General features: G+C 44.7%; 1 protein-coding gene across 2 annotated transcripts in view; it reads right to left on the minus strand.

Moving 5' to 3' along the window:
* VPS41 (VPS41 subunit of HOPS complex) overlaps positions 1-26,958 on the minus strand; it is a 1,668,740-nt gene that overhangs the window by 1,358,315 nt on the left and 283,467 nt on the right. For both annotated transcript variants that reach the window (XM_069613279.1, XM_069613280.1), the window contains one exon: positions 15,117-15,224. In XM_069613279.1, the coding sequence (XP_069469380.1) occupies positions 15,117-15,224 (108 nt within the window). The remainder of the gene's footprint in view (positions 1-15,116; positions 15,225-26,958) is intronic.

A 26,958-nucleotide genomic window follows, 5' to 3' on the forward strand; every position in this document is an offset into this window, starting at 1 on the left:
TCGTTTGAGCAACCAATCAGGGTGGTGGGCAAGGAGGAGGGTAGTCCGGAGCGATAGGGAGGGACAAGGGAGAAAGGCCCATGAGGTGGATCTAGGCATCACAAAGGAGGGGCTAAGAATGGTGATGGGGTTTGGGAAGGCCTTGAGGGCCTGAAACTCACGTTTTAACTCAAGTGGCAAGAAAGCCCATGGTGCATTGATATCACAATGGCAGATTTCATTTTGTCATTGCATTTAATAACAGGCTGAACCATCTAGTCTGGCTAAAGATTTAACTTTCGTCCAAAGTACCAGAACCTATTTTTTTGACCACACCATGTTTTTTCGATGAAAGAACATTTTTGCCCACAGAACTTGGTAACCTGCACCAGACAGTACTGATTTACATGTGCATTCCACTCTCATTCCCTTCCCCCTTCCAATACGATTAGCCCGGAAGTTCAAACATTTGAAAATGTGATAATGTGGACAGTTACTGGTTTAGAAAAGCAGCCTCAAAACTTTAAATATAATTTGTCTATAGGAGAGGAAAACACACTACGGGCTCTGGGTGACAACAAAGACCTTACTATAGAACAAGCGGACAAAGGAGGGCTATTATCATCATGGACACAAAAAGACAATGGCCCTCAGTACAAGTTTGCCGGTCTGGAAACAACGGTGCCGTTAAGCTTACCGGCACTGTTTTTTTCCAGACTGGCAAACTACGAATCTGCGGGCGGGTTGCCTTCCCGCCCACCAGGTCTGCCCTTGCGGGCGGAATGGTGCCCGGCCGCAGACTTTCACTGACACACCGGCACCGTTATTAACGGTGCCGGTGTTTCAGTGGTCCCCACTCCCATAGAGTCCTATCGGACTATTGGACTCTATGGGAATGGGGCACAACATAGTCACCGGCACCTGACTTACCGGCAGCTGGGGTTTTAATACCCCGGTGTTACCGGCAAGCCAGGCGCCGGATACCGCCGGCCTCTTAATGAGGGCCAATGAAATTCTAAGAAAACTGAACACTAATTTGTGCAAAAGCCACTTAATCCCATAACTGATGTTAGTTAGCTTATTTATCCAACTTTCGTTGTAGCCAACAACATAGGTATTTTAAGTGAAAGAGAGACAACATTCCTTAATAAACAGGATCCAGTTGTACCTGCCATATATATTTTACCAAAAGTACATAAAAGCATCAATGACCCACCAGGAAAGCTGATTCTTTCGGGACATAAATTCACATTTGGAACCTTTATCGTTTTTTGTGAACAAAATTCAAACAACATTGGTTGAAGATAAGCCAAGTTGTATAGTTGACATGATGCACAGGATTCAGATTGTTGAACCTACTGACCTAAACTTCTAACTGTTGGTCACTTTGGATGCTTAGTTATTGAATACAAATATCCCACAATCAAAATCCCTAAAAAAGGAATACCAAATCAAAGGATTAGAACCCATCGTGTTCCAACTTATTTTCTCATTACCCTTGCCAAAAGTGCATTCAAACAAATATTTTAGCACATAAAAAACTATTTTATTGCCAAAAAAATGAAACAGCATGGGTTTGACTTTTGAACCTAACATGGCCCATTTATTTGTTTCGTTTTTGTCATTTGTATAGCGGCTTTCGCCATGGGTATGGTCCCAGCGCGCTATAGGTTGAAAACCCTCATAAGGACTGAAGTCCAAAGTATAGGAAAGTTAGGAGGTGCTAATATGCGTGTGTGCATAATGGCCATTAAAGGTTATGAGGGCTTGACAGAGTCCCTGCTAGTCACCCATGTCTAATTGGCATGTGTATGGGTGGAGAAAACTGGGGCGGGGGAGTAAGAGCATAGTCAATTATGTGCGCAGCTACAGTTTGAATTTCTTTTTCGGTAAAGGTAGCAACATTCTTATGGCAGAAGTATTGTGCAAAGTGAGTGCACTTTTGGCTAATTCCAAAGCGCAGAGTCCGAGAGGAAAAATGCATTGGTTATAATCAAGTGAAGAATTGGTACATTCAGCAAATTGTAAAACATCTGGGTTGATAAATTATGGTAGGTGCATGGTACCTATGTGCTAATGTGATGTACTTCCCTGATGAAGTCTGGTTGTAGACAGTGCTATTGTACAGTTATGAATATATGCAAGGTTTTTTGTCAGTCTCTAGTTGGGAGCCATCAGTATACAGTGAAAATAAGCTGTGCGTTTTCTATCAGGGACTTATGTGAAACAATATATGACACACATTGAACAAACCATCAAATTGGGAGTCTTAATGGCCTCAGTAGGGAATTATAATTGCATTGTACAAAGGTAGTCGTCCCCTACTGTGAGAAAGGCATGGTATCAAGAGATGACAGTGACAACAGATGTAACAGTTTTGAAAATCTTTGTTAAAAAGGTCAGGATGGGTGTAATGCCTAACTTGCCCTAGCTATGGTGGGGATTGCCCTACCTAAAGAAACGAAGGAAAGTATGTTCGGAGGTCCAAATCAAAAGTCTGTGTGTCAAAAACTATGCTTGCCCTCACGTCTAATACAGAAATCTAGTGTAGGGATATTCTAACTCAAATATAGCCCCCTTCGCAGGTTCAGGATACAGTTAAATAGATTTTAAAATGTTCCTTCTTGAGACACTAGTTCCCAAAACAATCTTCAGCTATCATTAAGTGGGTACATTCAAGACCCCACTTAACCGTAAAGGCAGCGTTCTGCCAACACCTGCATTCCATGTAGTGGAACACATTCTACAATCGCCTAGATTATGGCACACTATATGAAGGCAAACTAATATTTCATGATTCAAATCCAATTAGATCATATATTGTGAAATGGCACCAATACATGCATGACTTTTTTAATTTGGACAATTGAACAAGCTGTAAATTATGGCTACAAAATCAAAATATGAATACAAAACTCACTGCACAGTGGGAACAATATAATCAATTTTTGGACTCAACTATTATGCAACCACATGGGGTATTGATCATACATCAAACCCATGTACCGAAATGCATTATCACATGTAGTTCATATACCATGATTCTTAAAAATCAACTTATTAGTGGGCCAATTTTTAAATTATCTAGGGAAATTGTACTTCTAGTTCCTATTTTGAACAAAACACATGTAATTAGACTAAATTAAAGGCGAGAGGCTAACCAAAATGTTTAATTAATCAAGCTCATCATCGTACACGCTATAGTAATTGGGACTTCCTGCTGAAGAAGACATGAAAGCACTCCGAGAAAATGGTTGTGTGAGACAACCTTTTCCGAATTTATTAAGCTCATCAAACAGTCCATTAAGAAATGTTGGCATCTTATCCAAACAGAGGGTAAGCCGATATCAAAGCCTCTTTTCATTCACGAGAGGAACAAATATCCCAAAAAATCGGTTAGAACATTTCCAGATGATAAGACAACAATCCATAACCACTGCATGGGGGTCAATGCCAATATGTGGCCATTAGCCCTGTGGACATAACACCAACTCTAAAAACATGCAACCAATGAAAGTCTTGTATGAAGTAATATCACATGTTATTCATCGGATTTTACCAACTGCTCAACTAAACAAGCCACGTACATTATAAAATAGCCATGTTCACGTCCATCTGCTGACATGACTTCATGAAGTCACTAAACGGGCGTGAGAACATTGCTCCAAACTCAAGAGAGGTGATTTTATTAATGAAGGTCATAGTCATGAAGCCCTTGAGTGGTTTATAATCGAAACAGTCCACACCAGTATTGAAGAAGGGAATATAGAACATACTCTCCCAGAAAAAGAAGAACTGTGGTTTTACCTTTTAAATACTACGGATAATGGTTTAGGCAAGCACATCCAATGTTTTTCAAGTGCAAAATCAGAAGAGTCATCTTTTAAGTTGAAGTTTAGTAGCGACAGGACTACATCTTCTATAACCATCTACAAGATCCAGGAGCCTTCTTAACTGAGCAAGGCTGTCAGGGAAAGAAAGATCTTTGAATTTTAACAAAATTCCAGAAAACGTTCAAAATCTGAGCTGGTCTTTTGGTTAGAAACCCATCAGTGGGTGGTACTTAACTAATTTCGTAGAATAATATCAAATCATGCCCATGATGCAGCAACAACTGGTCATCAGGGATTTTTGCTTAAGTAGTCTGTCTGCACACATTTCTTGTTTTTATGTTATTGAAGCTCGAGAAGTGCAGGCAGTTTAGAGCTGCACCCTTTTTTTAAGGTGTCAACTACATATATGGCCATTAATTCTGCCACCGGACTACTCTGGGGACCAGGATAGATGGCTAAGGGTTCAGGGATGCTCTTCACACAAGCATTTCTAATACCAGCCACTCATTCCTTCTAGTCATTTTCATTAATATGATAAAAACATCCATCCACATAAATAATGGGCATTCCCGGATAGGTGCTTGTGGAGAGAAGCTAGATATGCCTCCATATTATTGGTTGTTTTTAATTCTTCATCTTCTAAACAGTTATGGACATGGTCATTAGATCGGGTAATCCTGGTGCCACTGGAATCTATTTTGATCATATCCAATTTCTAGTGGGTAACCCTGCATTTAAAGAATCCAGGAAGTAATCCTTGATTTAGAGTCATTGGGAAATACCTTTCAGCTGTTTCACAGCCTCTGTTTGAGAGTTCCTCCCGCTTCTACTTCAGACCTGTAATCAATAAATGTAACAAGGGCTGAATGATGCTGCGTAATTCTCTATGAATTAAGACGGTGGTTGGTCAATTCTGCAAGCGTTCGTATTGATGTAGATTTGCGTGGTTCTTAAAAGTCAATAGAGCCTCAAATGTTTCCTGGGGATCAAGGCCCTCGGATGTCGCTTCATGGCTTAGAAAGTTTACTTCAGTTCTGAACCACTGTGCTTTTTGAAGAGAGAGTTTCGCATTTGTATTGTATTTCTTATTTGGGTCTACATACAAGTATCACCACCAGGGGTACATTCACAGTTTTACTTTTGATTAATAGGTGATCTACATAGGCCACATCCTCTCTTTCTACAAGATCTTGCATAGCTTTATGTAGGAATATGTAGAACTCATTCCTGCGGTTAATATTCTCAAAGGGGGTAGGATTCATGCGAATTGCTGCCCCCAAAACGTAAAGGCAAACTTATATTGGTGTCCAATATGCGTTCATCAAATCAAGGGCAGAAAATACTTTAGAACATTGGATCTTTGCAAGACCCCAATCAATATAAGGGGGAGGTCAGCATGACATGTATACCTTCTTGTTCAATTCCCTTTTGTCTGCACATAGTCCCCATTGTCCAGTGCGTTTCAATATTCCTAATACTGGGGTGTTAAAGGTACTGTGGATTAGTCGAATAATCCCACAGGGTACAGGTTTTTGATCATGTCCTTGGACGATTCCATGGACGATAGAGGCAACTGGTAATGTTTGAAAAATATTTACACTATATTGGGGTCTGTAGGTAATGTATGATGAAGGGATGTATGTCCACAATCATAAGAAACGACATAGAACAATTTTGGGAAAATTGAGAAATGCCGGTCTCCACTTTTATTTCTGCTCTTCCACCTGAAGGAAGCCTGCCAATATTTCTGGGATGGCAATTTCTGAGATATCTTCTAATTGAGTTGAGAGGTCTTTGCTTATGTCCTCTACCTGGGTGGGTTTACTTTGCAGCAAGTTACTAGTGACTCTGAATAATAGCACATCTTCCAGCATATCATAGGTAACATCCTCCATCCCATAAAGTACAGGGAGTACACCAAAATATTCCCCATGTTTCTGGTCTGCTAGCATAAGTATTGTTTTTGCAATCTTCAGGAAGAGGACAAATGATAGGGTTGATTTAGTACATGGAAGAGTGTTTGAAATCAGTAGCCGTTCCAACAGAGGTTGCATAGAAAAAAAATAGGAGTGGTCCTTTCCTTTGGATAGCAACTGAGCTACTGTTTATCTCCAGAGTTGTCCACCCGTTCACCTCGACATTCACTGGAGGTCCACCGTGGACAGGATTTCAGCGAATTTCCCTGCAGAGTGAAAAACAACTCAATATTCGGAGGAAGCTTTGATGTAAGGCTCGGTGGTCTTCCAATTCACCGTCATCCTATTCCTTTACATATATCAGTGATGCCTGGGACTTGGGTATTCTGGAAATTAATCTCCACTCGGCCTGGATGTTTCACAAATTTGGCACTCCTTTTAAATTTGTTCGGGCGGTTAGTTAGTTCACCCACTCAAAGGCAAAAGCCTTCTAAGTAATAGTTTCTGTGTAAAATGGGTGTGCTCCGAGAAGCCACCACTACCACCGGACGGGTGAGTCGCTACTTCCCTATTTTGATATTTATCTACTGGGATCTCCTTTCCATCAAGATTATGTATTACCCCAAGAAGGAGTTTGAGGGTAATAGAGTGATCTTCCTTGGGTCAGTGTGTCAAATATTTCTCGAGATATCAGGGTCACTTGAGAGCCAATAAGTCACGCTGTCCCTGAACTTGACTAGGCGTGAAAAACCTTTGATCTGCATTTTACAGAAAAGGTGCGAGTTAGTGGATAGTTCTGATTGCATCTGGTTGATGGTTAGGGTATCAGTAGCTTGACCTTGGGCAGTCCCCTCTGGGGAACTCTCTTCAGGATGGTTTAAGTTACTTACCTGTAACTATTGTTCTCCAGCATGGGTCTGGCATGGATTCACATGCTCATGAATATTCCCAGTCGTACGACTGGGAATCCTCAGTAAAAGAAAAAACTGTTTCACTTTCATTTCAAAACTCTTTCTCCTCTGAACCAATCACTGACATCTGGGTCATACTGTCCCCATCCACTGACAGTACTCTCCCTAAAGCTCCACCCTGGGGGACATCTTCAGATTTGGAAAGCACATAAAGTGGCAGTATGAATCAAGAAGAGCCACAGAGGGGAAGGCAGGAAGGTTCGCATGTGAATCCATGCCCGACCCATGCTGCAGAACAATAGTTACATCCACGTAACTTAAACCTTCTCCAGCATGGGGTTTGGCATGTATTCACATGCTCATGAATAACGATTGCACAGCAGTACCTATACACAACCAACCACGGGAAGTGGCCAGGCTCAACAGAATCAATAAATACTGAACTCTGGAACAGACTCACCTCAAACAAACAGGTTGCGTTGCACCGCGTGGCCGACTCAGGACTACTCCCTGGAATCCCTGTCGGCGCAGTAGAACCTTGTGAAGGTGTGCATGGACTGCCACGTAGCAGTCCTGCAGATGTCGAGCAGGGGCACACCAGAGAGAAACACTGTTGTTGCTGCGATAGCTCTGGTGGAGTGGGCTCTCAGCTGGCCTGGCAGCGGCCTGCTAGCCAGTCGATGACAGTGCATGATGCAGCCGGAGAGCCACCTGGAGATGGAAGCCGTCAACAAGGGCTTTCCTTGATTTACAGGTCCAAAGTTGACAAATAACTGAGAAGTCGTCCGAAAATTCTTTGCTCGTGCCACGTAGAACTTCAAGGCACGAGCAACGTCCAGCGAATGCAAAGCCCTTTCTGCTGGCGACAACTGATTCGGAAAGACGACAGGTAACACCAAAGGTTTGTTGAGAAGGAATTCCAACGGTACCTTTGGCATACAGTTTGGGTGTATACGCAGTACCACCGTTGGTTGAAGAGTGGAAAAACCAGTAAGGCTGCTTGCAAGACAGGGTCTGAATCTCCCCGACCCGCTTGGCCAAGGTGATAGCCACGAGAACAGCTGTCTTCCATGAGAGAAACTTGAGCAGGCCTGATGCATAGGTTCGAAGAGTGCTCCCTGAGGTTAGTTAGCACAACATTGAGCTCCCAAACTGGGGCGGGGGCCGGTGGGAAATTCCTGAAGAATCCCTTGAGGTACTCCTTGACGAGCCTGTGAGACGAGAGTGAAGGTCTACCCTGGCACCTGCTGTACCAGGATATGACGGTGAGATGCACATTGATAGAGGCGTGAGCCAGTCCTGCTTTGGCCAACGAAAGCAAGTATAGGACAAGTTGCGGAGCCGTGGCATGCAGAAGGGTAATCTTTTGAGTCCGGCACCAAAGGGAGCAGCGTTTCCATTTATGTCCATAGCACTTCAACGTTGACAAGGCTCTGGCCCAGACCAGGATGTCCTTACATTCTGCGGGTAAAGCATAACCTCCAACCTCTAGGGCTGCAGTAGCCATGCTCTCAGGTTCAGAGACTCCGGGTCGTGATACAGAATCGTCCCCCTTCTCTGGTGAGAAAGTCTGGGGACAGCAGCAGCCGGATGGACGGGGCCACTGACAGATGTAGTAGGCCGGGATACCAGATTTGCCTCGGCCACGCAGGAGCGACGAGTGTTATCCTGCAGTGGCATTGTCCGAGTGTGTTGATCACACATAAGCGGAGTGGAAATGGAGGGAAGACGTACAGGAACCATCCCTCCAACAAGAATGTGTCTCCCATGCTCCTTGGTTGAGGGAATCGACTGGAGAACCTTTGGCACTTGGTTTTCGCAGTGTCGCAAAGAGATCGATCTGGGGCTGACCCCATATGCCGAACAGAAAATCCACCTGGTACTGGTGAAGTTCCCACTCGTGGCAAGAACGAAGTTCCCTGCTGAGCGGGTCCACGGTGGTGTTCTTGACTTCCGCTAGGTGGAACGAGACGAGGAACATGCTTTGACTAACAGCCCATTGCCACAGGTTCTGGGTCTCCTTGGAAAGCGCCGGTGAGCGTGTTCCCCCCCTGTTTCTGCATGCATAACTTGGTGGTGGTGGTGGTGGTGGTGTTCGTGAAGATCCTCACCAGCGTGCCCTTCAATGGCAGGAGAAAAGACTTGAGGGTCCAGAATACGGCCCGAAGTTCCAGGACATTGATGTGGAAGTCCTTCTCCTCCGGTTGCCAGAAGCCTCTAATGAGCAATTGTACGGTGTGGGCTCTCCATCCCTCTAGAGAGGCGCTCATGGTGACCGTCTCCTGGTAAAGAGGAACCTGAAACGGACCTCCCACGATGAGATGTGGCCATACACCCCAATGGGGATATCGAGTCACCAAATCCTGCCGTTGGGGGTTGTAATCAACTAGCTAGTGCTGCATGGCAAAACCCATCTGAAAGCACAGTATTTAGTATGATTGAGGTAGAGGTAGCACCAAACCAGCAAAAACACAATGAAGCCCCTGGCCATTTACCAACAGATGTTTTTATGAATGAGCCATGGATATGAATGAATGCAGCAAAAGTAGTTCCATGGAACTGGCAATTGGACATTATCCCAATTTATAAAAAGGGTGATCATAGTGAACCAACAAATTATCGACCCATATCACTCCTGGACTCCCTATCTAAGCTAGAATTGCAACATCCAGACTTGAGAAGTGGTCTGAGGAACACAACGCCCTATTCCCCAGCACAGGCTGGATATATGCAATCTATTTCAACAATAGACCAGACCTGTAGTCAGTTAATGTTGATATTGAAATATGTTACTCTGAGTAGAGTTCATCTTGAACACGCTTATATTGATCTGCAGATAGCCTTTGACTCTGTGCTCAAGCACCGGATTTGGGCAGTAGTGGTGGATCGGAATGTCCACCATGAGTTAATACAGGTAATTTGCAGACTATATTCGGACAACTTCGTCATTGGTGTGATGGAGCCTGTACCAAACCACTTAATATTGTCAACGACAACAAGTAGGGGTGTGTGATGGTCCCTGTGCTGTTTTCGGTATTTAATAATTACCATACTGTACTCCTTAATTGCATGGAAGCCAATGCCCCAATATTAGGAAACAACAAGGGTGGGGGATCCTCTTTGCCGATAACACAGCACTAGTAACAAAGACCCATAAATGTCTTTGCAAGTAGACGCAAGGAAACATAATTATAGATCAATATCTCGAAAACCAAAATCATGATCTTTTGTCCAAATAAAACGAGGAAGTGTTGCAAATATAGATTCTCCATAGGCCGACCAGTGTTAGATAAGGCAGTGGCCTTGGACTATCTAGAAGTGAGAATGAATAATACACTAAATTGGCAGAACCAAACTGAAAAGTGCGTAACTAACTGGCCAGGAGAAGTATGTTATTCACAAACATTTCCAACCACTATTTCCCATGCAATGAAGGTCTACAAGATGCAGGCTATCTTGGCAGTCCATTCGGTGCTGAATTGTGGGGTCGTGTAAACACTAGCTCATTAGTAAAAGAAGAAAATAGAATTCTCAAACGGCTCCTGTGCCTACTAAATAGTGTTCCAAATACACCAATGAAATCACAATTGGGCTGTTAAGGCATTGATTATATGCTGAAAAAAACAAAAGCTCCTACCTTACTGGCTGAAATTATGTAACGTATCTGCACTTCATATAAATATGTATCGATGGACTGCAGGATGTCTAAACCAAACAGTGTCAATTAAACTTCGGTGGTTCTCTTAATTGAAAAAAATGCCCAGAAGCTGAACATACCATTGCTCTCGGGCCACCCGGATGAGCTTGGTTATCAATATAAAACCGAGCTGAGGATAGAACTGAATCAAATGGTATATAGTTTGACAAACCTGAGGGTATGCTCACTCCTACTCCCCCTGGATCCTCTTCTCAGGTGGCCAGGGAAAGGACATCGCTTTTGGATCCTGACTCTGGGAGTGGAGAAGCGAGGGAGGATCACCTGGGTGGAGGGTCCTTGGGAATTGGGACAAAAATACCCAGAGGCGAAACATGGTATCCCCATTTCCCTTGTGAGAACCAACCAAACCCTTAACGGCCTTTATGGGCTACTGTAAAACAGCTCCCCTCAATTTTCCTCATTCAACCTATTACAGTACTGGGACGAGGAAGAGGCGACTGACTGGTGTTCACTACTCCTATACATTTCACCACTCTAGTACTGAGACCAGGAAGATGCCTGCAAAGTACTGAAGAGGTCAGGCATGTCCCTCTAATTGCAGTCCGGCAATGCCAATTAGGAACACACACCTGCAAGTGGTTGCAGGTGTATAAGAAGGGGGAAGCCAGCAACACTTAGACCAGCAGGGAGTCCCATTTGCGAGGAGGCAGCCGTGGTGGGGCCTGCAGAAAAGCATGACGCCGGCAGATGGTCCCAAGGAACTGTGGAGCCCAGGAGCAAGCTGACAGTAAGGAAGCCACAGGTGTGAGAGCCTCCGTGGTCGGAGATCCGCAGCCGGAGCTGCGGACGAAGAGAAGGAAACAAAGTTGCTGCCAGCGTCCGCAGAAGAGCCTCAGAAGTGCGAGCGGGGCTCACAGTTAAAGGAAAGGCAGAGGGCAGAGCTGAAACCGTACAGAGCAGCTGCACGAAGGGAACGCCAAAGACCGATGAGTACAGGGAAAGAGTCACTCGAAGCAGGCGCTCCTGGGGGCCGTGGGGAAGCAAGGCAAATGCCGAACAAAACACCATATGAATACAGAAATTAACCCGGAGCCGGGGGTTGGGTGAAAATTAAGCAGCAAAGTAAATGCTTACAAATATTGAATACTGAAATGAATGAAGCCTTTATGGGCAAAGTTACGATCAGATGACAAATGAATAAGAAGTGCAAGTATTGCCGGTTTGAAAGCAAAGTCAGAGGCAATAAGATATTGCCGGTTTTAAAGCAAAGTAAGAGGCAAGAGATTGAATTGTTAAGCCTATCCAGAAAGAGTATTAAGTTGATTTGGAGTTGCTTTTGAACATTGAAAGACTGAGACTTGATTAATTTTAATACTGTCTTGAGGACAGAGCCCTCAATACTCTTTCTCTGTAACTGTGTTGCCTTGAACTTGCGGAAGGGAACCCTGAGGATTTGTGGAACTGTATTTTTGTGGAACTTTCTTGAACTTGCGAAAGGGACACTGAAAAGGAAGCTAGGAGCTGGAAGAAGCTGAGAACTTTGTTGTGATCACCATTTCTTTTACTATTGTGATCCCTATACATTGTTTTGCTTTAGTTGTGAGGGCAAGGATAGGTTTTGGACACAAACAGACTTTTAAATCAAACTTTCTGGCTCACACTTTCCTTAGTTTCGTTCAGGTAGGCAAATCCCACCTTAACATATGGCAAGTTTGGCCTTCAACCATCCTGACATTTGAGTTAATAAACCATTTTATTTTTAACTTTGAATCTGTTGTCTGTGCCTTGCTTCATGATGCATTCACAATAGAAGACATCTGGAAATCTAATACAAATAAGAAATTAGTGACACTATCTTAAAGGAAATTCTGACGTTGGTTTTGAGAAATATTTAGATGCACTGTGTCCTAAAACTGTAAAATCACTACAGGTTAAATTAGGATTAGGAATTTTACGGTTACTAAACCACAAGGCACGATGGATGGAGGAACGTTCCTTCAGGCAACATACTGTAAACGTGGGTAGGAAAAGATTTATCACTTTATTTGTATTTTCCCTCTGTATAGAAGCCTAAGAAAACAGCTTTTGAGACCTCTGTTTATCTACCATAATGTAAGGAACGTCAAAGATGCAGTACGCCTGGTTGAAACAACAAATGAAATATATTTGCAATATTTAACTTTCTGGCACTGTGATGAATCCGATGATGTCATCACTCCTTTACCCGAGATAGCCTCTCCACATGTGGCCACGGGACGGCAGTCGCTACCTGATCCTGACCCTGAGAGTGGTTGTTTGAGGGAGGACCACATAGGGGAGGCAACCCTTGCAGGGATGACATAACATCAATTGAGACATGGTATCCCCTTTCCCTTTTAGGGATATTCCCTCCGTTCCTAATGGCATATGGTCATCATCCCCTTCAGCTGCTTAACAAGACTACCAATAATAATCCTCAAAATCAGATAAACAAAGCGACAACAACGGAGAGGAAGAGGCAAGGAGCAATGATGATTACTCCCAAAGAGCACCAATACCAGCAGTCTAGTAGCTGGAAGAATCAGATTGGCCTGACACCGTTTAAAACCATGCCGGGAAGAGAAGTATTGAGTTAGTCATCTTCTTACCCAGCTGCGGTGCGGACAGCTGAGCAGAGAGACCGGGAGTACATCAGCTTGTGGCAGCGCAGGAGATGTATTGGTAAGGCGGAGAGAGCAGGGAGCGCAGAGAGCGACAAGCACAGTGAAGCTCTGTGAAGTGAAAGGAAGCAAGTGGTGCTTTCTGACAGCAGAAGGAGCTGGAATGCTGACTGAGAACCGGACGCCTGCCGGGAGGTGCCTGCAGGGCCAGAGAGAGCTGGAGAAGCACCTGATTCGGAGTCGGGACACAGAGAGGGCAAGAAAGCAACCGGTGAGCCCAGGGAAAGGGCTGGGACACCGAAGCACTGTCTGGCAAGGCATCGGAAGCCCTAGGCAGTGGGACTGGGGTCAGGGGCCCACAATACAAACTTGTGGAAGACCAAGAAGAGAAGCCAAAGGGACATTGTAGGCTAAAGAAAGTCCTGGCAGGAGAGTATACCAGGCAAAGCCAAGTGTGTAAATCGAACTGCAGTGAATGTGGAAAGGAACTGAGCAGGAGAGTATGCCAGGTATTTTGTGTGTCTGCGACCCCGCACCCAAATTGTATCAAGGAACTATACGAGAGAGCCTGGCAGGAGAGTAAACCAGTTTTGCGAGTCACACAATCCCAGGGGAGATTCATGCCCTTAGGATTTTTGAATGACCTTGAATGGGAAAAGGACCTTGGGAAGGGAGCAATTTCCCCTGGAGTAAATTGCAACACCAAGAGGAGGGAAGCTATCCTCTTGGGCTACAAAGAACTTGGTTATTCTTTTGAACTATTTTGGTGGAGAGAAACCTGGAGAAGGGAGTCATTCCCTGCAACGATTAACATTATCCATTTGGAACTTTTGTTGGATTTATACCATTTAGTTGAACTTGAATATGTGCTCACTGTTCAAGCCAGAGACATTACCCTAAGTACCTAAGACTTACCTTTAGAGTGTGAGGGCTAGGATATGATTTCAGACACAGGACATTTTTTGCTTTGGAAATCTTGACGCAGGACAGGCCATTAGTTTAAGGTAGGGAGATACCTCCTAGTTTAGGGACAGTGAGGCATTTTCCAACCCCTTTATTATTTAATAAAAGTTCATGGAAAACGCAATGAGTCCTCTGTGTCCGTGTCTCATTCCTGGCTCCTCTCAGTACTTGTCTATGAAATAAATAAACCAGAACGTACCGCATTACAACTAGAAGTGTAAAATACGATATACCTGCAATGCTAATTGTAGTTTTAAATTGATGATGCCCTGAAAAAAACAACTTTTAGCCTCATTTATAATTTTATTCTGCTTTTTCTTTTTAATGATAATGAATTGATGCATCATTTCTGTTTTGTTGCTGCATTGTGAGATTGGTTAACTTAGATGGGTTTGCTGAAATAAAGTTATACAAAAAACAAATCCACTTGGCCTACCCGTGTGCTACTAAAATCGCCTCTAACCAACCTTTTCTGTTATACATAATAAAGCCTGATCAGGCACCTAGTGCCCTTGTGACTCTTGTTCCGATTCTCAGACAACGTGAGACCACTTTCAATGACGGCACTAAGATGGGAACTGGGCGTACCTGCGCCCCAGACAGAGCCTGCCGTAACATTGCACGGCCTTGCGAGCACTCATTTGTATGCCGGCCAATCGTCCCTTGTCCCTAAACATGGTTCCGGAAGTTGCATTATCTTATATCACAGTTGTAGCTCTCTACTGGTCATGCCTCATCTACCTACATGCATCATGCTCAAATAAAATGCGGTTAGCTTCAACACATGCAAAGCATAACATAGTTTAACCAACCAAAATCGCATAGTGAAGCACTGCAAACCTACCATGGCATAGCATAATGAACATAGCATACCCGTTTAGGGAAAGTAGCACAGCATTGGATGCCGAGCAGAACATAGTTTAGCATTACAGCACATTTCACATTATCCCATCTCCGATACTAGAGCGGATGGTGAGACACCAGGGAGAAGTTCATGACAATATAGACACCATGTTATTTTCTGTGGTATTGTCACATATCTAGAGGGAAATAACTTCTACATGTAGGGAATTAAAGCAACACAACATCATTCACCAGTTAGCCCTTTTAACATTACTGGACAGTACCAGCCACACTGGCTGGCACATCCTTATTGGCTACAGCCACACACCCCAGATACAACCATTAAAAAGGGAATGAAAAAAGCAATGGCATACCTTTTCATGCACAGTCATACAGCTTGCAGCATCTTTTTGCAGAATATCAGTTACTCCATTAGATAGCCTCTCATACTTCAGCTTAGGTTCTTCTTCACTGTCATCATCCTATATGTTTAGAAAGAAAAAGAAAATATGCATTATTTTAATTTGTTTGTATTACTGCACATGATTGCCAAATTAGGATACATGTCATTATTATCAACAAAGTCAATGGGACGAAGAGATTAACAACATACAGTAGTCATCAGTATGGTTCAACACTAAGGTTGGACAGAGCAGGATGGGTGTGGTTTACTTATGTAGCGCCTTCTAGGGCAAGGACCTGCAACCTTTGGCTCTTCACATGTTTTGGACTACAACTCCCATCAACTCTAGACAGCATAGAAAGGTGAGGGATCATGAGAGTTATAGTCCAAATAATCTGTACAGTCGCACCTTGCAGACCCCCGTTTTAGGGTCCTCACTCTACAAATAATAAGGTGCCTTAATAAAGTGTCAAGACACCAAATGTCAAAGTTGTTTAGGGGGTCTGACTCTGAGAATCCCGATAGTCCCCTGGTTACCTATTCTAAAATACAGTTTCCAGGAGCTAGTGCTTTGCCCGTTTCTCGACTCCAACCAGCAACTTCCTCTCCCCATGCTTTAGATAACAATCCTCTACAATGGGTCGTCTTGCTCCCCTTTCTTAGGGGTTTTGCTACCTTTTATATTGTTCCACCAGCAGGTATTTCTTCCTCCTTTCTTAGGATCTTTGCCAGGCTGTTACTAAATCACACAAACACCAGGTCTCCCTCCTTGGCCAAATTCTTCCTCCCTGGGTTTGGTCTCTGCCCGTGTCAGAGGTATAGCCCCGAGCAAGGTCCTAGCTTTCTCGTTTCCTCTTCCAGCATGTGTATATATCGGAATCCAAGAAATAGCTGCCAGCAGAGTTCAAACTATCTCCTTCATCTAGGCTACGCCAACCTCCCTTCGCCCAGGCTCTACTTTACTCCTACTGCATTCAGGGTCCTGCCCAGTATGACTTTCTCTGGCGGGCTCTGTGCATTTTTATAGGGTAAGCTGATTATCCTAATTGACTAATCTACCCGTGAAGCAGATATTCCTCCATATTTCTCTAATCCTCAACCGGATTGGTGATTTCCCAATGTGACTGTTTCCCCAGGTGTTGCTCAGGATTAATGATGGAACCGACCGAGGGGGTGGAATCGACGCAATAGATGAGTAGATAGAACAGATGGAGTGGATAGAACGGATGAGTTATAGAATGGACAGACTTGATGGAACAGATAGAGCGGATGGAGCAGATCGAGCGGATGGAATGGATGAAATGGACGGAGTAGATGGAGTGGATGGAATGGATGAAGTGGACAAGTAGATAGAACAAATGGACTAGATCGAACAGATTGAGTAGATGAAACTGACGGAGTGGAAGGAACACAGAGTAGATGGTAGGGATGGAACGGATAGAACGGATGAGTAGATTGAATGGAATGAGACGAACGAACAGATTGAACAAATGGAAAGGATGAGTAGACTGAACGAATGGATGAAATGGATGGAGTAGACGGAGTAGATGGAGTGGGATGGAACAGACAGAGTGGGATGGAACAGACAGAGTGGGATGGAACAGACAGAGTGGGATGGAACAGACAGAGTGGGATGGAACAGACAGAGTGGGATGGAACAACTTTACTGATAACCACCATATCACACTACCACGCTTACTCTCTCCTACACACCACCACTCAACTAGAACACAGCGATACTATGCCACATTCGGTATAGCTTTTCTCATAATAACACCCACCGCATACTCATCCTAATTAAACACAGCTAGCACACACCGCTAGCTTATGCATTTCCTCAGGCATAACGCAGCCAGAATTCAACCTGGGCATCCACCCGCCAGAATTGAACACATACAACTGACCACCACACCTACCGCTAAGAAGCAGCTATCACGCAACTACCACACCAGCTGCACACATATCCGGTGCATCCACGCACCCTATGACTCTCTCTCTCTCTCTCCTGACTTGAACTACGGTCCCCAAGGGCGTTCAACCTACCAGCGCTTTGAGATCATAGCAATGATACATAAGGCGCTATATAAATGCCAAATAACATAACATTAAGCATTTCTCCCTGGTTTGTCAGATTGCCGATTTCCACAGTAACGACTAAAAGGCATAAATGTTTGCGCCCCATTTGGAGTCAGGTGGAATCAGAATTGCCTCCATGTGGCTGTGCTGGAGAAGATGGTGTCTTCAGCGGTCTGTAGACTTGAACCGTGCCGGGAGTTTGTATACAATATTTGTTCACCCATGAGCGAAACTGAGATTCTGCAGTGGTTTTGTCCTCATCGTGGTGATATACCACCAGAAAGGCAGTCTGAAGTTGTGGTGCATCCTCGTAGGACTTTATTCCTTCAGGAACTTGGATCTTAGTAGAGGAGTCCTCATTACTTAAGGTAGGTGGCAGCATGAGTGGGGACACACCATCTTATGATGTCACAATGATAAATAAATGGAGAGTGAGACAGACAGATTGAGCATACTTATGTGAGGGCAAACTATACTGGAGTCATGTGGTTTAGTCCATCACACCTGCTGGTAACCACACAGGGTCTGCGGAGCAGCATGCATTGGCCGAATGAAACACGAGGACCTGGGGAACATGGAGGGGCTCTGCGCAATCCCCTGTATTCCCCTTCCAGAATGCACATTGCATGGAAGGCAGGCCTCTCTGGTCCTGGGAGCCCCACTGAAGGGGGAGGGGAAGGGCAGACAATAGGACCTGGTCACAGAGTACATTTACAACCTTAACCTCTCACCAAAAGGCACCCCAGACAATAGGACCTAGACAGTTCATTTGGTCAACTGCAACAGTGCTCAAAGCGTGAATGAGAAAAACATGTTTCTTTAAAAGGACAGCATGCATTTGGAGTAACCTGTAGTGGGTTTGTGCATTGGTCCAGTATAGCAGTGTGCTATGGTGTTGGGGTGCAGTAAAGTTAAATAGTTTGGAGGGGTGGTGCGAGTAGTTTGGTGGCTCAGGCTACATAGTTGTTAAATGGTTTCCTTGAGGTTGGTTAAGGTCAGTATGTTTGGCTGTTAATAGCACCACATTGTGCATAGTGGATTTGTTTTCCACATTTTGCACAGTAGTTTGTGTTCCTCTATTGCATAGCAGTTGTTTATTTGTTGCCCCTTCTAAGTGTTTAGGGTTCTGACCGCACATGGTCAGGGTTACCTTATGTTCTCTCCTTCTGTGCTGTTCGGTTACGTTAGCTTGTTTGGGGGCTACTTTTAATTAATTCATCTTTTACAACGCACTCAAAACCTGAGACCAGTCTAAGTGCGGGACCGGGATTCAGAGTGTTGCTCTGTGTTGTCTTGCTTCCAAGGCAAATGCACTGCTCCCAAACTATCCTCCCGGCCAGCACTTATGCCAGCAAATATGGGGTTTTGGTTGGCATGGGTGGTTTGAAAGGTATGAAAAACTATGAGTGTGTTGTATGCACTTGGTTTTACATAAGTGGAGAATATGGACACCGAGGCCCTCATGCTGCGGCACATGCGTCAGGGCGTCCTAGCAAGGGTATTATAAATAAACGGCCTGGCCGCGTGCCGTATAGACAGCCGGCACAGTGACCGAGATGGGCCCGGGAGAGACGCTGGCAGACATTTGTCTTGGTAACAATTGTTAACTGTATTCGGGGAACGATGGGCTGTTCGAGAAGCGAGGAGTTGATACAGCGATTACATCGATGTACTGTGCAGTTACAATGCGGCTTATGATACTCCTCCACTTGAGGGGACTGGCCGCATGTGGGTCCCTACGGGGAAACAATCTTACAAATTAGGAATGAAAGGGGAAAAATAGCTCTCAGCTACGGATATTCTCCTGTATCTGGGAGGGGCAATTTGCCCTATTATATGTAATCGCTCATGGCGGCTCTCTACTTTCTGGTATCAGAATGATAAAGAGCCGCTACTAGCAACAATCTTTCCCCATCGTCGGTATACACTACTGGGAGCTGGGTAATTAGGGACCATGTTGAAATGGTGTAATGGAGTTTGACACCTAGTATGAGGCACATGTATATAGATTTTTTCTGATTAGTTCGTTTTGTACCATATAGGTCTCTCATTCTACTGAGCATCTTCACATGCGTATGCAGGTCTGTGTAACTGTGTATGTGTATGTGTATTGAGTTTGTGAATCATACGTTGCAAATTAAAAGTGCTAAGTTAGTTTTCCGGTTGCATTGTAGGTGCACAGATGAATCTAACGATTACAAAAGGAATAGGCAATAATCTGAAAAAGGATATGTTATGAACATTGAGCTTCGAACCCTGAAGATGGATCTTTGAATCCGAAACACGTTGGCAAACCTTGCATATAAAACCAAAGCTTTTTGTTGTATTATATCGTAAATTAACAATTTGGATTGTAGTGTGTAACAGAAAATAAAAACGAGATAGAAACCTCAAAATTCCAATTCAGACCCATCACACTCGATGTATCGCTGTCTATATGGCAAAGCCCCGGTCTACCTCAAGAAACAATTCAAGTGGTATGAGCCACCTAGGCGACTTAGATCCTCCAACACGGGTAAATTGCAAATCACTAAAACAAAAAAGCAGCACGGCCTTGGCAAGGCCTTCCCGACCTTAAGTATTGAAAAATGGAACGAACTTCCCACCTCATTGAAGCTTGAACCCAATTACATTCTCTTCAGGAAAAAATTGAAAACATTACTCTTCAATTAAATCCTGGAAGTAGCTCTTACCAAGTATGAAGCAACACTGGTCACTCCACACCTTGTCCCGTCTTAACCTGCTGTTGTCCTGTCTCTTGGTAAGCGCTCTGATACCCGCGGGCGTTAGCGCTATACAAATAAATAAATAATCTAACGGGTTGTTGGTTTTTTAACCATTGCACAATACAAAATAATGTTACATGAAATATGTTTAAGGTAGAGGAGTACTAGTTGACATCTCCTCTGAATTTGTATGAATGATTATGTTTTCTATTTCCCATTGGGGTTGATTTTGCCTTGAAGGTGCTGTTCTAGAGGCTTCGGTCCTCGACAACACCAATACATTGTGCTGAATTTTTCTTTAAAATGTATCTTTTCAAAACTGTGTGATGTTTACTTTATTTGAAGGCATTATTCGAACATTTGCTGGTTGGTTGTACACTTTGTGACACTACCAACTGACAACAAACATTACTTGTAGGACCTTTGGTCCACCAGGAGTACAACAGGGTTACCCGTTGGCAACAACGGGTTGGGTGTGTTTTTCATATTGAACTGAGTCTCCACAGGCCTGTCCTATTTGGCTGCTAACAGTACAGTACACGTTGCAGCCTCTGCTTCCATATCCCTAGGAACCCCTTCTCATCTCACTGAAGGCATCCAATTGTGTATACTTGAGTCAGTTTGTTACCACGTAACTTCATTGGTCCTGAGGAAGGCGGTCAACACCCTATGCCGCCGAAACGTAAAGACCCTTGCACCTTCTTTCTGTGACGCAAGAGGTGAGCGCTGTCTCGGACTACCACCAGCGTCATACGCAGACCACGAATTGACCTACCCAACACAGAGACCCATTAAAAAAACAAGATCTTAATGTGTTTTGAACAAAACATATATTCCTTATTGTACTGTTAGCAGCCAAACAGGCCAGTCTGACTCACACGTTGAAAACCCTTATAGATTCAACAAGAAACTTTATGTTGTCTACAGACGCAGCTATGGTCAGAATATGTTGTCGAACTAAATGTGCAGACCATGCTGTACAATTTGTTATTTTCTAATTATTTGCTGTGAATGTTAAGCTTATACTGTCTTGATTTCCCCGGATTCTATGCTTTCTTTTCTAAACTTCCTGACTCTTGTTTCAGGTCCTTTTTTTATGAGTTTCTGCATCAATTTACGTTTATAAAATGTGTTGTTACTATTAGCTTTTAGTTTACTACAAAGAATAAATATGAGGCTTACACAAATGCCAAGGATTCAGCGCAGTTTGTCATAGCTCCTTTGCTTTGAGAGCCAATACGAGGACAGCACATCATCACGTGTTAACCATTAATGCATGGTTCTAGCGGTTCTTTTTTTTAAGAGTTAATACGAGGACACCACACTAGGTGTAAGTCATTAACACAGTGTATCGAGTGTCCACCTTCCGCAGCCATTCATTGAGACAGTCTACAGTGACTCATTCCACTGTTATACTACACAGATTTTCCTGTCGGGACAACCCCCCTCTCATTACTTTGGAATGTGTCAGTTGGGCATCAAGCCCTTTTGGAGCAACTTTATTCTGTAACTTATAACAGTGGACTATGCAGGTAACTATCCATCTACAAATCGTCGCTTTGGCCGCTTGCCTACAGGGGGTGCAGGCCTCCTAATGTCACAAGAGGTCTGGCTGAAAATCTCATGGGTCAAGCCCTCTCGACATTGCGACCAGATAAAACCAAAACTTGATGCAGACAGGGTCTAAGAAAAACATTGGAAGGACTATCTCCGAATTAGAAGTCCAATGCCATCTTCAGTACAAGAAAAGGCTGCATGTGAGAGACACATTGTCCTTCTGGACAATGGCGTATGACTCCAAGGATAAAAACTACAATATGCTAATCCTTTTAGCTGAGGTGACCCCCATCAAGATTGCAGCCTTCCACGAGACCAGTTCTGATCTGGCAACTCCAGAAGTTAAAAAGTTGTATGCGCCCGGACCACTTTGAGGACCCAAACTGGGGGTCTTTTTGCATAAGAAATAGATGGTAAAGACTGGGGAAACTGTTTGTCACAGGAACAGAAAGAGGCATCAACCAAGCTCTTAATGCTGCCAGGAAGGTCCTACAGAAGGTAACCAGAGCACCCGATTGTAAAGTAAGCTGCTGCCATCAAAAGGTTGCACAACTTTTTTGGCATCCAGTATGCCAAATCGAATGCCTGTCTGGTACTCTTAGCAAGAGGGAGTCCTAGTCCCCTAAATCTACAGTTTTGCCATGGCCAGGATAATTTCTGATTTTGCCTGGCGTAACTGGAGGGACACGTTTAGGTACACTTTGCAGCATGATTGAGACACAGATGCAGATTATGAATATTCCTAAAAATAGTAGTCACCACTAGAATGGTGGAGTGGGCCTGAGGTTGAGCCTTTACACAAAGCTTCTAGTTCGAAAGGGATTGATAACAGACATCCACTTTAAGAGGGATCATACCAAAATAGAAAATGCCCAAAATACCGAAATTTCAGACCCCCATTTTTACCACATATATATGTGGTGGGGGGGGTTAAGTAAATAAAAAAGGTTCAAGGGTAGTAAGAGGTCTTTGGGGTGTCTCTCCCGCCGCATACACATGCAGTAAAACGTGGTACAGCATGTTCGTATTTTGGCACTCGAAAATTCTTTTTTTTTTTAGCAGTATTCACATAAATCCCTTTGAGACAGGTAATACGAGGCCGGTTTTTGCCAGAGTCTAGTTGGAGGCAGATACCCTACTTGCCAGCTGCCCTAAGAGAGGAATAAAGAGAGCATCCCCTGATCTAACTCTGGAGGGTTCCATACATTAATACCCAGGCAATCCATAAGCCATTTACTAGTGAGTATTTCGAATCACATTTGTTCGAATGTCATTATGTCGAAAACCTTTGGGCGAAAACATTTTTTTTCTAAACAAAAAAAAAACATGTAAATTAAAGAAAAAACATTTGAAAAAATCATTTTCGGCAAAATGTTTTTTCGACATATTTGCCATTCGAACAAATGTTTGACATATTGACTAGACACCCCATAAGCCCATGGATCCGCTCATAAAAGGCCTTAGAAGATGTAGGCCCCTCATCAGGGACATCCTGGGTATCTCGTCTGATAGGATGTGGTGACGACTGGCAATGGTGAATCAATTGGTAAAGGTGGAGGGGGCTCAGGTGCTTGAGGTGCAGGGTCCGAACACCAGGCATTATACTCAATGGGACCGGAGGAGCAGGACCTGGGTCTTGTGGCTGAGGAGCCGCAGGAGTCAAAAACTCCCTCATATGACCATTGAAATATTGTTGCCCTGGTTGAGAGTGCTTCAAGTACTGAAACCTCCCAAAGAAATTATCTTGCCATAAACCTCAAGGGGCATGGAAGCCCAAGGCCCCTGTTTCTGGACAACGAAAAAAGAGCCCAAATAGCCTGTAAGAATTGGGTAGCAATTCACTTTTAAGAACTGTGGCAGTGTAGAGGAGCAGGTGGACATGTTATCCCTAGCTCCCGCCCATTTACCTCAATCATACAGGAACAGTAGGAGAAGAATCATCCCAATACTGCATCGAGTATATGAGAGGACAACGGTATCAAATGTAGCCTCGCACTGAGAGGGTGTAAGGAGATCTGCACACACCACTGGATATCATAGAGCTATAAGTGAAATCTGACAAGAGCAGAGTGACATCATAGAGGAAAGGTACTGAGATTCATTGAAACGATATGCAAATACTTAAAGAATAAAGATGTAACTGAAGTAACAAGAGAAGAACACGTTACTGACCAAACTGGTAACGTTCTTTCAACTGGATGTTCCTCCAACATTTTCCTCATCTATGACATGTAATATCCACAGCTGTGCTACTTCAGAATTATTTTCGGCAGAGGGCGCCCTTGCATCGAGTCGATGTCCCTCGAGAGCCTCTGTCGGAAGCACAGCGCCCGTAGCCTCAGTTCATGTTTTTTCCCCCTCACAACGTGTAGTACCCATGTCCAAAGCACCAAACCGACTGCACTTAGCCTTGCGGGACGTAAGCTGTAATGGCATGGGAAATTCTTGAGAGGGGTAGGCTGGGAGGACGATGAGGAATACGTTGGAGGAACATCCAGTCGAAAGAACGTTACCCGTTTGGCAAGTAACTTGTTCTTTGAATGGATTGTGTCCTCCAACGTATTCCTCATCTATGACAGACTCCCAAAGCAGTAAAGCGGAGTGGAGGAGGGACAAGAATTTAGACATACTCATTTCAAATGGCAGAGTACAGAACTGCGTTACCAAAGGCAACATCCTGAGCATGGGACGTATCCAGGGAGCAATGCTTAACAAACATGTGTGTATAGAAGACCACGTTGCAGCATCAGAGATATTTTTAACCGGCACACCCCTCTGGAGTGCTGTCGAAGTAGCAATGCCCCTGGTGGAATGAGCCCACAAACCCTCAGGAGGGTCCTTACCAGCCAACCGGTAGCATTCCGAAATAGTGAGGATAATACACCTAGACAAGGTTTGCTTAGAAACAGCTTGTCCCAAACGGTGTCCAGTATACCCCACAAAGAGTTGGTCGTCCACTCTGAGCTTGGCCATTCTGGAGAGATAAAAGCTCAAGGCTCTCCTATTGAGACGTTCCTCTTCCTTACTAGGTGATGAAGAGGATAGAAGGCAGGGACTACCACCTTCTGACTCAAATGAAATTCGGACACAACCTTAGGCAGAAAGGACGGACGCACTCAGTACGACACTGTCCTTGTGGAACAAAGTAAAGGATGGCTTAGAAGAAAGTGGCTGCAACTCGCTCACTCTTCCAGCAGATGTAACTGCAACTAAGAAAACAGTTTTAAATGTCAACAGCCTCAAAGGGCAAGAGTGCAAAGGCTCAAATGGAGCACCCATAAGAAATTTCAAAACCAAATTAAGGTCCCAGACCGGCACCTGAAATGGCGACGGCGGGAACACATTACTAAGCCCTTTCAAAAACTGAGTGACCAGTGGAATTTTAAAATAAGAGTATTCCTCTGAAGAGCACTTTAATATAGACAGCACTGCCAAGTAACCTTTAATGGTGCCCACCTTAAGACCCCTGTGAGCCAAGGAAAGCGTCTAGCCGAAAGCAACACCTCCATTACGTCATCCAGGTCCCAATCTCTATATCTCAACCTCTCAGAAACCATGCGTGAAGGTTGAGAGTCTTGACCTCCGGATGGGGAACCAGATCTTCCTCCCACGAGAGAAGAACCTCTCTGAGGGGCAGACGCATTGGAGGACAGATGGACATGTCTAGAAGGTCCGGGTACCACGCTCCCATGCCCCAATCCGGGGCAATGAGGATCATGCGGGTCCCGAACCTTCTCAACCTCCTGAACTTGAGGGATGCCAGGGGATCAGAGGAAACGCGTACAGTTGCGGGAAGAGCCACTGAACTACGAACGCGTCTCCTAGAGCTCCTCTTGGAGGAAATTCCCTCGAGCAGTACCTTTCGCACTTCTGGTTGGCACCGGTTGCGAACAGGTCCACCTGTGCGGTTCACCAAAGGGCGAAGTTCTCCTGACTGATTTCCTCAGCAAGCCCCCACTCGTGGGAGACAGCGCTCTGCCTGCTCAGAGAATCCGCCGCCATATTCTCCTTGCTGGCGAGATGAACCGCTGATAGGGATATTCCCTCGCTTATCGCCCAGAACCAGAGCTGCATTGCATCCCTGCACAGAGGCAGCGACCCTACACCCCCTCTCTTGTTGAGGTAATACATTGCCACCGTGTTGTCCGTCAATATCAGGAAATTTTTCTGTACACAGCAGGAAAGCCTTCAGCGCCAGTCTGATGGCTCACAGATCCAAAAGATTGATGTGAAGTCTGGACTCCGATGGAGACCAACGTCCGCTGATGGACAGATCACCGGCATGAGCTCCCCCACCCTGTCAGGGAAGCGTCCGTCACCACCGTGACATCCGGCCATGGTTGCCAAAAAGGCTCCCCTTTCATGAGGTTCTTCTTGTCGGCACACCACAAAAGATCCTGCGAGACCGAGAGTGGAACATGAAGGAGATCCGACATCTTGCCTGAGAACTGGGACCATTAAGTCCGTAGAGCCCACTGAAGGGATCTCATTTTCAAGCAGGCCTCTGGCACCAGAAAAATGCAGGATGCCATGAGGCCGAGCAACCTTAAGAATACAAAAGCTGGAAGACTCTGGGCTTGCTGAAATTTTGAGACCATCTGAAGAATGTGATGAGCCCTCACCTTGGTGGTGAGCACATCCCCCTAGGACGTGTCCAAAACTGCCCTATGTACTGCAGCTGTTGGGTTGGTGTCAAATGTGACTTCTTGAAGTTGAGGGAGAAGCCCAGCTTGTGAAGGGAATGGCAGGCGACGTTGAGATGATCCAAGGCTTGTTCGGGAGATGATCCAAGGCTTGTTCGGGAGAACGCGCCCAGATCAGCCAATCGTCCAGCTAGGGGTAAACGTGAATCCCCTCTCCTGAGGTGCACTGCCACCACCACCATAAGCTTGGTGAAGACCCTCGGGCGGAGGTGAGCCCGAAAGGCAGGACCCGGAACTGGTAGTGGGATCCGCCAACTGCGAACCTGAGGTATTTTGTGTGCTTGAAATGGATCGGCACATGAAAATAAGCATCCTGCAAGTCCAATGACAACAACCAATCCTGAAGTTGGAGGGCCTGAAGGATCTGAGAAAGAGTGACCATCCTGAACTTGTTCTTCCTCCGGAACTTGTTCAAGCATCGTAAGTCCAAGATGGGTCTCAGTCCCCCGTCCTTCTTGGGTATCAAACAATAAGGGGAATACCAACCCTTGTTCCACTCTGCCACAGGCAACTGTTCTATAGCACCTTTCTCCAGCAGGGCAAAAATCTCCTGCAACAGGAGCGGACCCGGAACCTTAAGAGTGTTTCCCCAGTGGATTGTCATGAGGCCAATGGAGAAAAGGAAGGCAATAACCATGGGTGATCGTATCCAGTGCCAACGCATCTGAAGTAATGGCTCGCCATTCTTCGAGATGCTGCGACAGCCTGCCCCCCCACCGGAGAACAATGAGTCACGGCCTCAGAGTTTTTT

Source organism: Ambystoma mexicanum, chromosome 5p (assembly GCF_040938575.1).
Source record: "Ambystoma mexicanum isolate Mex_15411 chromosome 5p, UKY_AmexF1_1, whole genome shotgun sequence".
NCBI lineage: Eukaryota > Metazoa > Chordata > Amphibia > Caudata > Ambystomatidae > Ambystoma > Ambystoma mexicanum.